At 37.6% G+C, this 13951-nt stretch overlaps 2 protein-coding genes across 2 annotated transcripts in view; one reads left to right on the top strand and one right to left on the bottom strand.

Annotated features, from left to right (window-relative positions):
• The window catches only part of LOC128989544 (mitogen-activated protein kinase kinase kinase 7-like), a 56405-nt gene that overhangs the window by 26752 nt on the left and 15702 nt on the right, over positions 1-13951 (bottom strand). Inside the window, exon 6 of the mRNA XM_054411443.1 lies at positions 425-558. Coding sequence (XP_054267418.1) covers positions 425-558 — 134 coding nt within the window. The remainder of the gene's footprint in view (positions 1-424; positions 559-13951) is intronic.
• LOC128989546 (uncharacterized) lies at positions 11811-13260 on the top strand. The gene has a single exon (XM_054411445.1). It carries the CDS (start codon positions 11889-11891, stop codon positions 13200-13202), a length of 1314 nt encoding a protein of 437 aa, XP_054267420.1. The 5' UTR covers positions 11811-11888; the 3' UTR covers positions 13203-13260.

The following is a 13951-nucleotide window of genomic DNA, read 5'->3' as shown; positions in this document are numbered from 1 at the left end:
GTTAGAATGGTTCAACAATACACAACTATTTATCTTGATTGGGAAAATAATATCGTTAGAGTAGTTTAGCTAAAAAGATCGGTTTTTTTGCCGCACCCTGTATGAATGGAGATAAATGTGATCTTGTATACTTATTACTGACTAAGGCCGACATTTGCCTTATACAGGACTGTTTATTAATAGCCCATACAGCCAATGTATCTATATAAATATAACTATATTAACATTGAAAAATTTAATTTAATTTTACCAGGTAAGCAAAGGTAAGTTTTAATCTGAGACATCACCCAAAGAGAAAAAAATATACTTTGAAGTTGAAAAACTACCAAAACATTTCGGTCTATGGCAAAATTAAAAATATACTGTCAAAGAGCAGGACTCTACTTTCTATCATAGAGACTAAAAGTATTTCTAATGTGCTTACCTGTGTAGAAACTGTAAGCGTCATCGTCAAACTGCAATGGTTGGTCGTAGCCACTGACAAATGTGTAAATGACCGACATTATCCTCACCACTTCGTCCATACTGGGTCGGATTGAAGCGTTTTTGTCCCAACACCTGCAATTATCACACACGTTGAACGAAAGCACAATGACACAAGAGTTTCGGTTTATATAAAATCAAAATACTCATTGTGTAATGGTTTAGAATAGTTTTATTATAAGTGTACACACACATCTACCGGCTTCTATTGAAACGAACGTTTACCCTTAAAACGTTAACATAAAACACTGTGCTCCCAACGCATTTGCCACTCATCTAATATCTCCTCTCTTCTGTTTCCAAATTAGTCCTACCCTCCTCCTTTTCTTCCAAAATCAATAGCTTATGCAGCGATTATCCAACAGTCATAAATTGAATGTGAAATCTTCAGGCGACTGTTGGAGAGCACACTTAAACCCAACACGGACGGGTGCTTGCTGGATTCGGCTATCAACGACAATAGTATTATTTGTATTTCGTTCGCGTCTACCAGTTAAAGTTCGTCGGCCTCTTTCTATTTGCCGTCCTGGTCAAAGTCTTATAGTCTCCATTATGTCGAACGTTTTTTGGTTATGTTTTGATTTTGTGCAAAATTTTAGTATAACCATCTGTTTCAAAAATTAGTGTCAATTTCAAAGTATTCATCTGTTCAAATATAAACAAACATTTTCTCCCTAAGAATAACATGGGAACTTTGAAGGCCACTGGGGCAGAGCCCTGATGGAATTCCAAAGTTTTTTTGTTTGATGGCAAAACTACATGCTAAGACCTTTCTAACGACACCTTGAACATGGTGATCGGTAGAACCACCACTCCAAAACAATTATGACAAAAATATGCCTAGCGTATTATATAGAAGATATTGTAATACTAGCTGTACCCGCGGGCCTTGCCCCGCTTAACTTGATAAGTATTCGCATGGCTCAATCACGTCCTGGTTGAAGTTCATTCGCTACGCTCACTCACCTTCAGGTTGGAAATCGTTCGCTGCGCTCTCTTGTTTTCAGGTTAGCTCGTTCGCTACGCTTACTCGCCTCCAGGTTCATGTTCGTCCGCTACGCTCACTCACCTTTTGGTTGCAAATTAGCTGTTGTCATAAATTTAAAAAAGTCATCCCTTTTATTGTTTATAATATTTTGATAAAGGTTTTAATGTTTTTAATATTTAACATTGAAGAATTTAAACGTTGTTGAGTGCACAGGTGTGCTGCGATTGGGGTTTATAAATTTGGACTTATTCAAAAGTAAAATAGTTTTCTGTGCTGCACTCTGTAGAAACACTGTAGCACTATTTCAAATCATGACTAATGCTAATACAGAATGTTGTGATTATTAACCTACAAAACAATTGGTGAAAGTAAACATATGCTTTTAAATTATATTTATTTGTAAACATTGTAGATCAAAAAGTCTGACATTGGCCCACTTAAAACCCTCTGGGGCAGAGCCCTTTTGACGGATCTGCACCAAACTTCACTCGAACCATCCTAGAAAGATGCTTAATAAAGCCTGAAAGTTTCATTACAATCTGTCTAGCGGTTTCGGAGTCCATAACGTATATACACACACATATATATATATACATACATAGTTCCTCTTTTATAGATATAGATTTATATCATCTCTTCTTGATATTGTTTTATTTGTGTTCTTTTAGAAATTATTCATTTTTGATTGTTTTGTTTAAATTAAATTCTTACTTTATATTTTAAGCATTTCCTTTTTGTAATACAGTATTTGTATGACACATTAGTTACAAAAGTTGCATACAAAAAGTTATTAATAATATAACAAGATAAAAAAAAATTGAAGCTCAGATGGGTCAGAATATATGGGTTGGATTGTAGAATATGGATGGACTGATTACAACTTGTTCCCCACGCACAGGCTTCGCCTATGTGGGGAGGTTCCATTACTATTAAGAATACCGTTTTGTAATTTATGTTTTTCATGGAATAAATTATATTTGATTTGATTTGATCTACTGTTTTGAACATTTATTTGTGTTTTTTATGTGTGTTTCAATGTATTCTTCCTTGATGTTAACGTCTCAGATTCTGGTGTGATAGGGACAGGTTTCTGACCCTTGTCATATCCTTTAAAAACATATCAACTTCAGGGGTTGGGGCCCAATCTCTTAATAGCATTTAGAATTATATCTTACAAAAATATCATTGGCAGTGAAACTAACAAAATAAAAGGTTTACAAGGACAGCATGAAGTCCTCAAACTAGAACATTTCAAGGTCAACAAAAATCCATAATAGTGGTTCAGAACTCGACCCCTAGGCTGTAACATATGCTTTGTTCTCTCTTACACTAAAATACATAGTTGTGACTGTTTGGTTATACAGTATGTTACTTTTGACAGCCACTATGTCAGCTCAATTAGCGTTTCAAATGTCAGAAAAGCTAGCAATATCACCATAATCTTTGCCGAAGCAAGCAATATTGCCAAGGTTAGTGAAATCGATGTGTTGTTGGCGATGTTAGCAATAATGTTGAGAACATTGAAGATTCTAGTGATGATTTCACAAATGTCATCAAGGCTACCCTTGTTGCCAGGAATGTTGGTGATGTTGCTTGAAATTTCCTAAAATCAAGTTATGATGTTGTGAACATTGACAAAGATAACAATTTTTTTTAAAAATGCAGCAACATCACAAAAGCAAGTGAGGTTTTCTATGTTGCCACAAATGGTGGAGAGTCTGACAATTGTACCACAAACGTTGGCGAAGGTAGTAATATAACCACGAATGTTGTTGAAGTTATTACCGTATGTCTCTGTGAACAATAAAGAAGCTTTCAACATACAGAACTAAAATGTTGCAGCAACATTGACATTGTCTCCTGTAATCTTCCACGAATGCCACAAAATCTTTATAATCTCCCGTAATTGTGATCATAACATTGTGATCATAAGGCCCCACATACATCTATGATTTCCGTCGCTGCGACATGAGTGATGTTTTTGATAATCTGCTCCAACTAAACTATCCCGCTTTTACCGATCACCAGAGCATTGAAGATGAATTTAACAATTTGTGCAATTACCTGGAATCTGTGATCAAACAGTACACGCCCATGAGAAAAGTCGACAGTTGTAAATTTCCTCTATGGTTTTCAAAGCATCTTAGAAGTTTGGTAATTCAAAAGAAGATTCTGCATAAAAAATACAAGTCATCCCTGTCCCAACAAGACTACATCAACTTTCAACATATAAGAAGAATCTGCAATCAACTTATCAGCCAATGCCACTCTGAATATCTAAACAAAGTCGAGAAGAGCATCCCCTCAAATATAAAATCCTTCTGGGCCCTGTTTCATAAAAATACTAGTCTAGTAATTACTAGTCTAGTAAATACTAGTCCCGTATTTACCTGTCCTACTAATTTGTGTTTCATAAACGTTTTTATACCGCTAGTAAATACTAGTGTATTTTACTAGTCACGTGACCAAAAATACTAGTCACGTGACCAACTTTACAAGGTAAACTTTGAAAACAAATTTCTAACCTCAATCACGGGTTTTCTGGCGCTTTATAAAGGGTTTAAATTTTGTTTTCATTTGATACAAAAAGTAAATAGTTGTAGAAACGCAGTGTTTTCTTTGAATTAATAACTATATAGACACATAAGTAAAACAATCACATATTATTTATCAAAACGCTATTACTTATGTCCATCAATTACCCCGCCGACGCGCCGGCGCGGCGCGGCGTCGCGTCGCTGCAATCAACACGGTGATTGTAGTAGCCGATTGTAGGCCTAGTTGCGGCGCTCAACAGTTGGGTGGAAATTGATCTGTTGCTGCCGCATTTGCTGTGATTTGTATAGTTTTTGTTTTATTCTGACATATAAAATTAAGCTTGCTATGAGTAAAGAAAAGAAGGCTCAAATTTTGAACTTAATTAAATCGTGTAAGGACATTTTGTTAGGAACGTTTTCAAGTACCCTAACCTATGTTTTCAAATATTCGAATGCATAAGAATATTTGGGTTAAAAACCATCCTGTGATATTCTAATTTTGAGTCTACAAACCATGAATAATAAGCCTAAACGTTTATTGATGTAACAAATAATTGCAACGCCGTTACAAGCAATGGAAAAGTAGGTTTTTAAGTATAGTAAAACATGGCATATATGCGCTATTGCAGGGCGTAGCTCAGAGGTAGAGATTTCGCTTCTCATGTGGTGGGTCCCTGGTTCAAATCCGCACCACTCACTATACTTCAGTTCCATTAATTAAACTTTTACATGTTTTACATTAAAATAACAGCTCTAATCAAGATCTAATTTTTTTATTACTTTGAATAACAAATTCGGAATACCAAAATAGATTAAACGTAATGTTTTTATGATAAGCAGTTCAGTCCAACGCCCAAAAATCAAATATAAGCCTACAAAATTGTTAGTACATCACAGGGTTTTATCTATTTAGGGAAGCAAATAATAAGCACCTCAAAAAATACAATGCAACTCCTCTTTAAAATTGTCATACTATTAATTCCTATTAAAATGTCTTTAAATAAAACCAAGAGCCTTGGGTGTAAAATAATCTGATAAATGTTGCAATGTTGGATACATTTGTTACATCTTTGTTCAATACGGTATGCGGTTTTAATTTGGTTTCTCTCAAAGCTTAAAAATCTTTTCTCTGTGATAGCTAAATAGTTGATATAACCATGAAATTTAACTCAAGTAAAATTATACTAAAATTTCACAGAAATTGATAACTTATAATTATAATTAATTCTAATAGGGCGATTGTACATACATTATAAAATTCAATTTCACTCATTTTGTACTACGCCAAATTTATTAATTGTAATTTACATCTAATAATAATTATCATTTTAGCACTCACAGATCTATATTTATCTTAAATTACAAACGTGAGCCAATTCGCACTTGCAAAAAGAACTTAATAATTCTTTTTTTTTTTAAATGATGTGAGTAATGAAATAACTCTCTTTCCAAAAATACTAGTCTACTTCAAATAATACGGGTGTAGAGAGGTTGTTAGAAAATGGCAAGTATTTACCAGTGTAATTTACAAGAGTAAAACTTTATGAAACACATTGCTGTCTACACTAGTAAAAACCACTAGTAATACTAGTCCCTACACTAGTAACTAGTATTTTACACTAGTAGGTTTATGAAACGTAGACTTGTAAAATACACTAGTATTACTAGTCCATGGACTAGTAAATACTAGACTAGTAGTTTTATGAAACAGGGCCCAGGTCTTATGTTAACTGTCAAAAAAGCTCCACTTCTCTTCCATCTTCCATGTTTCTTGATTCCGATGAGGCTACTGACGCAGGAGGAAAATGTAACCTTTTCTCAAGATTCTTCTCATCCGTATTCAACCTGAGCAACATACCACAGCCAACTTATGACTTTGGGTTGAATCAGTCAATAAACTGCTGCAACTTTTCAGCCATAGACGTACAAAGTAAGTTGGAGGCACTTGATCCAAACAAGAGTGCTGGACCAGATGACATTCCACCTGCTTTACTCAAATACTGTGCTCCTATTCTTACCCCTCACCTCTATATTTACTTCACAAAACTACTCCAAGTGGGTGTTTTTCTTTCGTCTTTGAAGAAAAGTTATGTTGTCCCCATATTCAAATCTGGCTGCAAAAACAACGTACGAAATTACAGACCTATTGCCATTCAGCCTGCCTTATCCAAGATTTACGAAAGTCTCATTCTTGATTCCTTGCATGTGCTTTCAGCTCAGCAAACACATTGTTACCGAACAACATGGATTCATGCAAAATCGCTCCTCCAGTTACCAACCTCCTTATCTTTCAAAATGCCGTAATGACAGCGTTTACTGAACACTCTCAAGTAGATTGCGTTTATCTGGACTTCTGTTATGTATTGTAAGTTTATATATTGAAATAAATAGTTAAATAAATGAAAGTTGAAAAATGAGCCTTATTTTTTCACTAGTTTATTTACATTAATTGAATCACATTTTTGAAAATAACATATGATTAAATTACTAAATGCATAGCATTTGAAACATAGAGATACAACAGTTTAAGGCCTTCGACAGGATTGACCATCGACTGCTGATTGCAAAACTAGAAGGATATGGCATATGTGGCTCATTACTCTGCTGGATGAAGAGTTACCTCACAGGTCACAGCCTCATTGTTAAATGTGACGGAGGCCTGTCTCCCCCTTTCTCAGTCACTTCGGGAGTGCCTCAAGGCTCTCACCTTGGCCCACTGCTGTTCAATCTGTTCGTCAATGACATCTGCAATTCGATCACAACAAAGTTCCTTCCGTTTGCTGATGACATAAAGATTTTTAACAAAATCACTTCGACAGATAACCAAGATGAACTCCAACTCTCGCTCAACAACATTAGCACCTCGTGTAAATTGAATGCTATGGAACTCAACGCCTCGAAATGTGTGGTCATGTTCTTCAGTTGAAGTAGCGTGGTGCATGAGTATGATTATTGCATCGATGGCAGCAGTCTTAATGTGGTCCAGAGAATCAAGGATCTTGGTGTGATTACCACTCCCTCCCTTTGCCCACTTGAACATTTGGTGTATTTGTCTTCTAGAGTATCCTCTCTACTGGGTTTTATCTACCGCTCTACGAGACCCCTTAAATCTCCTTTGACATTAGTCACCCTGTACAAGTCACTAGCACGGCCAATTTTAGAATACTGCTCCGTCATTTGGTCTTCATATCAAGTAGGCCACATGGACATCCTAAACAGAATCCAGACACGTTTCCTCAGACTGCTAGGTCTTAAACTTGGATTCCCCTTCTTGCAAGTACCAGTGACAGCTCTGGCCCAACAGTTTGATATACAACCTCTTCCAGTGAGAGGACGGGTCTGAGACATCATCTTCTTGTATAAACTGGTAAATGGAATCATTGATTGTCCTGAGTTATTAAACAACATCGACCTCACCATTCCCAGGGGCACTCGATCAAGAGCAGTCTTCACAAGGAGATACCAGCCGACTAACTATGCTCGTAACCACGGCATCTCTTGACTCCTGAGAACCAGCGAAGATGTGTCTTCTCGTCTCGACTTCTTCGGGCCATCACCAGCTTCATTCAAGCGAGACGTCCGGAGGCTACTCCACTAAAGTGACCTCGCTACAGTGTTCTGGCCATGAAACAGTGTTGTGTTTTGTTATTGGTGGCGCCTTTAAAGGGTCACAACCACATTGTGGGGCGGGGGGTTGTTTCGATCTATCTGCTGTTTGCATCAGACTCTAACTTTTGTTATCTTTTTTATAAATTTTATCACTGTTGCCTACTTCATTCATTATCACTGTTATCTATTTCTAGTCTGTTATTGTTATCACTTTTACTCGTTTCCGTATTGCATCTATCACTACTGTCAGTATTGTTGCCAATTATTATTGTTAACTAGTTATAGATTATTTATCGCCAAGCATGTTATATATTTTATTTGTTATTGTTACCTATAGTTATAGTCTGTTATTCGCTGTGCATGTTACTTAATTATTATGATTACCTAGTTAATTCAACTTTCATTCTTCAATTGTTATCAGAACTGCATGTAATTTTCATTGAACATGTTTTTCATCTTTTCATTTAATCTTTGCATGTATCACTGATGTATCTGTACAACATTTATCAGCATGTAATAAGCATCTTGTCACATGTATCACAATGTAAAACAATTGTAAAAATGGTGTTTGCCGTAAAAATAAATAAATAAATAAAAAACGCAAATCTCAGCTGCACAAACTTCTATCAAGATCACAAGGATTTTGTCATCAATACGTTAATATTATTAACCCTCCGAGTGTTAAGTGTCGCGTAATCGACGCACAACACACCCGCCGTGGTGTTATGCGTCGCTTTTGCGACACACAAACATCGTTTACGGCGAAGGCTCTGGGTCTGACTGAATCAGATTGAACTGGATCGATATTGGTATCGTTGTTTTCGGCAGATTCTAAGATTTCTCCTGATGTCTGTTTCTAGACGCTTTTCATCTTAGTTCTGTAAATATTGTAGCAGACAGCTGACGTGCGTATTTGTAAACAACTTGGTTAACCTCGCACCAATGACTGATGTGTTTTATTACGTTTATCATTGTTTTAGTGTTAAAAATAAAAAGTAGTAATATACATGGTGCATTATAAGAAGATTTAAGTGATTTTGAAGGGCTGGTTGATGATCCTGAAGAAGTAGGTAGTGATATTGATGTAAATTATCCGTCAGATTCCTAGCTATGGTTAAGCTATGCATTCTTAGCTAAACGCTAAATGTACAAAATCTGTTTTTCACCCATAACTTATTTATTTGCAAATTTACTTCTTATATTATTTACTTTTGTAATCTTTATAAAATTTTGATCAAAGTGGCTATTTTAAAATATTTGTAGACCTACAAATTATAAAAATTTATTGAGTGCAAACATAATTTTTTTAAAATTTATTTTATAATTTTTTAGAAATGTTAACCCCACAAAAATTGTTGAAATTTTTTAAAAATGTTTTATATATTACATTGAAGCCCATAATTTTCCAAACAAAATGATGTATAAAACAGTATACTTTAGCCTCGTTCACACGTATCGACTTTCTGCAGTGCCTAGTGTATGGCACGACGTCGTGTTTATTCAATAGCATTGCTGTAAATGCAACCGTTCACACGTATCGACCACGGCGCCATGCCGTCCACGGCGGCCGTGGACATCACGACCTACTTCAAGCGACGACCATGGTCTCTTAGGGATGCGTTTACACAGGTCGACACGGGGCCGTCCCGACTCGGTCTAGCGCATGCGCAGACATTGTTTATTTCAGTGTCTTCCTGGATTCGAGAGGTGTAGTACATCCATCAAAAAAGGTGAAATCTTCCACTTTTGTAAAAAATTTGTAAAAATAACTTATGTGAACAGTTCACAGGTTCATAGTATTATTTGCTATAAGACATTAGTTTTTAAACAGTGAAGTCATGTCTTAAGATGGGCCACAAAGCTCGTTTGTAAAGATTAACCAGATTTATTTGGAAATTAAGTCAGCTTACATAATTTGTATGATTCATAAAATACACCTTTTAGCGCAAAACCTGAGAGTAACGCTAAGTCTCTCCACAGCTGGGATGGCATCTCTCATCTTAGTGTTCTGTTTCTTTAATTAAACCTCCTTGCACTTTTACTAACAGTTCATAGAATGAAGCAACTGACATTTGAAAAAATAATTATAAAATTTACTTTTGTTCTTTCTTAAAAAAGAAAGAAACTGAATAGAAGAACGAATCCTCCTGTTACTGGCCTTTGCACATTTATAGGGTGTACCCACTTTAGCTTATTACGCCTCCTTTTGCTTTGACGATGTAGCAATTATAAAAATAGCATACTTGTTTGGTTATCCATTTTGACAGACTGAAGAAATGTGGCAAGAAGTCATCTACGCACGACGCAAGTCGTGTTGTTCATGGCGCAAGTCGGGTGGTCCACAGCACGGTTCAGGAATGCACGGCGCACGGTGGAAAGTCGATACGTGTGAACGAGGCCTTATAGGGAAGGTATGGGGTTTAGTGAGTGGGAGAAAATTTCGCGCCGTTCCGGCCAAACCTCGCATGCGGGGTTGGTTCGGCAGATTGGCCACAACCTAAACTCCAACTCTCACTTGTTAGCTGCGGAGAGCTACCTTCTGCCACTGGGTGTTGGTCCACCTACAGAACCAAGTGAGGGGGGCCCTAGACTAAGGTGTAATGCGATCCGTGCCAAGAGTCTTGTGGCACTGGGGGCCTAATATTCAGTGTCTTAACGGATCCCTCTGGGAACCAGGGGTAACCCAGTCGTACGCACCCCTTACCTCTCTAATTGGGTCACTGGGGAGGTGGACTTAAATACCCGGTATTCGTGAGAACAATGTAGACAATCTGACCCAAATGGAGGAGGAAGGTCTACTGAAATCTGACGATGACGACAAGCTCGCAGAAACCGGAAAGGAACGAAAAACGACTTTCCAGGGGCGAGTTGCAAAGATGGAGGATAGCGGATGCTTAAGCCAAAGGCGAAAAGGTGCTATCCAGAAGTGAGAGGAGGCTGGTGTGGGCTGCCAAGCCCTAACACCCTAACTCTGCTGCCTGCAAAGCCAGTTCCTCCGGGAGCTAGGATGCTGGGAAAAAGCAGAGCAAGGGTGGTACCCCCAAAGCTGACTCTAATGAAGCCTCCAGGAAGAAAGGTGGAGGCTGTGCTAACGCAGCCACAAAGGATTGGCTGGTCAAGCAAGTTCAGGAGCTGAGTCCTTTCAGGAAAATCTCGCTACGGCTTGCCCCAGCCAGAGACCTTGTGAAAGCTGTGAAGGTATATTTATGTACCCAGCCCTACAAGGTCTGCGTATGAGATCCCTCGTACGAAAAACGACTTTCCAGGGGTGAGTTGCAAAGACAGAGGATAGCGGATGCTTTAGCCAAAGGTGAAAAGGTGCTATCCAGAAGTGAGAGGAGGCTGGTGTGGGCTGCCAAGCACCCTAACTCTGCTGCCTGCAAAGCCAGTTCCTCCGGGAACTAGGATGCTGGGAAAAAGCAGGGCAAGGGTGGTACCCCCAAAGCTGACTCTAATGAAGCCTCCAGGAAGAAAGGTGGAGGTTGTGCTGACGCAGCCACAAAGGATTGGCTGGTCAAGCAAGTTCAGGAGCTGAGTCCTTTCGGGGAAATCTCGCTACGGCTTGCCCCAGCCAGAGACCTTGTGAAAGCTGTGAAGGTATATTTATGTGTCCAGCCCTACAAGGTCTGCATATGAGATCCCTTGGCCTATTGATGGGAGATCAAAGGGAAAAACAGGTCACTATAGTCAAAAGGCTCTCACGGTTCACCAAAGACCTGGGATTTGACGGAGAATGAGGATCTATGAACGAGGGTGCACAATAAGCTGTTCTAGCTGCGATGCAATCCCATGGTAACTTGTAAGCCTGGCCCTCTATAAAAAAAAAAAAAAAAAAAAAAAAAAAAAAAAGGCCTTATAGTGTATTCAAGTTTCTAAGATACATTTAAATAAAAGCCTGTGATTGTGCAATTAATGGGCCGACATTAATACCATTACTATGGACACTTGGAGGGTAAAAGGAATGTACTTATTGAAAAATTCCCAAAAATCCAAGCAGGGTAAGGCCCCTGTTAATTCATAATAGCGAGACTCTAATGTTCTTTTAACACAAAAAACATGTGTTTAGTCCGCAAGTTTGTTGTAACAAGAGTATTTTCTTACAAAAATAAACCTCAACCATAGTAAGCCAAGCTACTAAGATTCTAGATTAAGTTTCCATAGTTTCCAAATGTACTGATCAGTTATATTTTCTTCATTAGTTTAAATTGAATTTGTTATCTGTTAGTATTCATAATTACTGTCAAAATAGAAACGTCGAAGTAAAACAAATTATGAGCCAAACTATAGAACAGAATTTAAAACGAAAATGTGAAACCACTGAAGAAGAAAAGCGGATAAAAATTGCTGCAGACAATTTACCCGCTCATATTAATTACTGGCTGAACGAAACGACACCCGACTGTTACTTTAAAGTTGGCTCAGAAGCAGGTCCAGTGGAGAGGATAGGTGCCTTGAAGTTGTTTCTTTCAGCACACAGTGAGCCACTGAGGATAATGTTCACACAAAATTACAAGGAAGGTCAAGACGGAGAAGTTCGTATAGTGGATGTTGAAATTGAAACATTTAAGACATTGCTCAAGTGCATCTGTGGTGGATGTGATGTCGTTATTCCAAGTTTGACTATGGAAGAATCAGTCAAGTTACTAGAAGTTGCTGATAAATATTTGGTCGAATATGTCAAAAACAAAGTGTTAAGTTACATTAGAAAAATTCTAAATTGTAAAAACATTTTTACAGCTCTGGAATGTTCTTCTTGCTTAGAGGATCCCGACACAAGCCAGATAATGGTAAGCACAGTTCAAAACAACACCGAGGACATTATTTTCGATAAACAGTTTTTGGCTCTGAGTGCTAATGCTCTCTTTTGGATATTGCAACAGACAAACCTCAACACAGAGGAAATAGAGATTTGGAAAGCTGTGTTAAAGTGGGCTAAACGTAAGAGTAATTCAAGGGATGGAAAGACGCTCCGTAAATACATGTATCCATTTCTGAATCATATACGATTTCTCACAATGGACCTGAAGGAACTATGGAAACATATTGAGCCAGCAAAAGTACTACTTTTAGAGGAAATTGTCGACATCAGCCGATCACTTTGTACCAGAATCCCACATGACATGACTCACATCTGCAGAGCTATGAGGCCTCGACAAATGCACCTCTTGTCTGACAAACTCACTGTGCTTTCCATCAATTACATGACATATGTTGATGTCTTTTGTGCTATCAAAAACTGTGACGATTTAAAATGGCTGGAGGAATCTGAATTGTTCTCATGGTCGGGGTTTCATTGGAGGATATCGGTCGGAAGAAGAAATGACTTTGGAAATGAAACTTTTGCTGTCTATGTTTCATGTTATGGTAACTTTGAAAAACAACAAAAACGTGAAGTCAGAGTTATGACCATTGCTACACTAATGGATGATGAAGCAAACAGACAACACAGTAGGACTTTCTATGGAAACTTCACCAAGAAAACACCTTCCTCTGGAATGAGCAATTTCTGTGAGTGGTCCAAGATGGAACAAACCTTCATTAGGCATAACGAAGCAAAGTTAACACTTATAATAGCGTTGATATAAACAAATTAATTGTGTTATGACAATGTATGTCCTTGTTTGGTTTTCATAAACCATGATTTTACAAAACAGACTTCGTTATTTTGGACCAGTTTTACTTTATTGTACAATACAACTTTTGAGTTGTGTACATTTTAAAATCTAGTATTTCATCAACTTGAAAGAAACCTTAGTCTTAATTTCCATAGCCAGAGGTAAAGATGTGGTTTCTGTGGTGTTGGAAAAACCTGAATAGTATGAATAGTACATAAAGGTATGCTTATTCAAGCCTCCAGCACCCTGCAGGGATACCACCAAATGATATAAATGTTTTAGGCACATGCTTACTGAACAGTAGGGTTTCTGGTAGTAGAACCAGTTCCCTAGAACAATTTTACATTGTGAATGGTGAGGCTTGCCATATTCTTGGGCTCTTCACATGTAAAACATTGAACCTTATTGCCAGAATAAATGAAGTAGCAAATAATAGTAACTACGTTTTCACGGATTACCAACATGTTTTTGATGATGAGTTAGGGAAATTACCAACTACATACAATATTAAAATAGCGGATGATGCTATTCCAAAAGTTTGGAGACCTATACCTCAGGCATTGAACGATTTGGTTCGTACAGAGATAAGTGAGATGGTTGACAAAGGCATTTTAAAAGAAGTAAGTGAACCAACTGACTGGGTTCATCCCATAGAAATCAGAAATCAGAAATCAGAATACTTTATTCTTGAACATAGAGTACAGAATAGGCGTCGTTAC

The sequence above is a fragment of the Macrosteles quadrilineatus genome, unplaced genomic scaffold (genome assembly GCF_028750875.1).
Source record: "Macrosteles quadrilineatus isolate MER2022 unplaced genomic scaffold, UCM_ALF_1.0 Scaffold_3__2_contigs__length_128488019, whole genome shotgun sequence".
Classification (NCBI taxonomy): domain Eukaryota; kingdom Metazoa; phylum Arthropoda; class Insecta; order Hemiptera; family Cicadellidae; genus Macrosteles; species Macrosteles quadrilineatus.
This window is presented reverse-complemented; position numbering and strand designations above follow the sequence as displayed.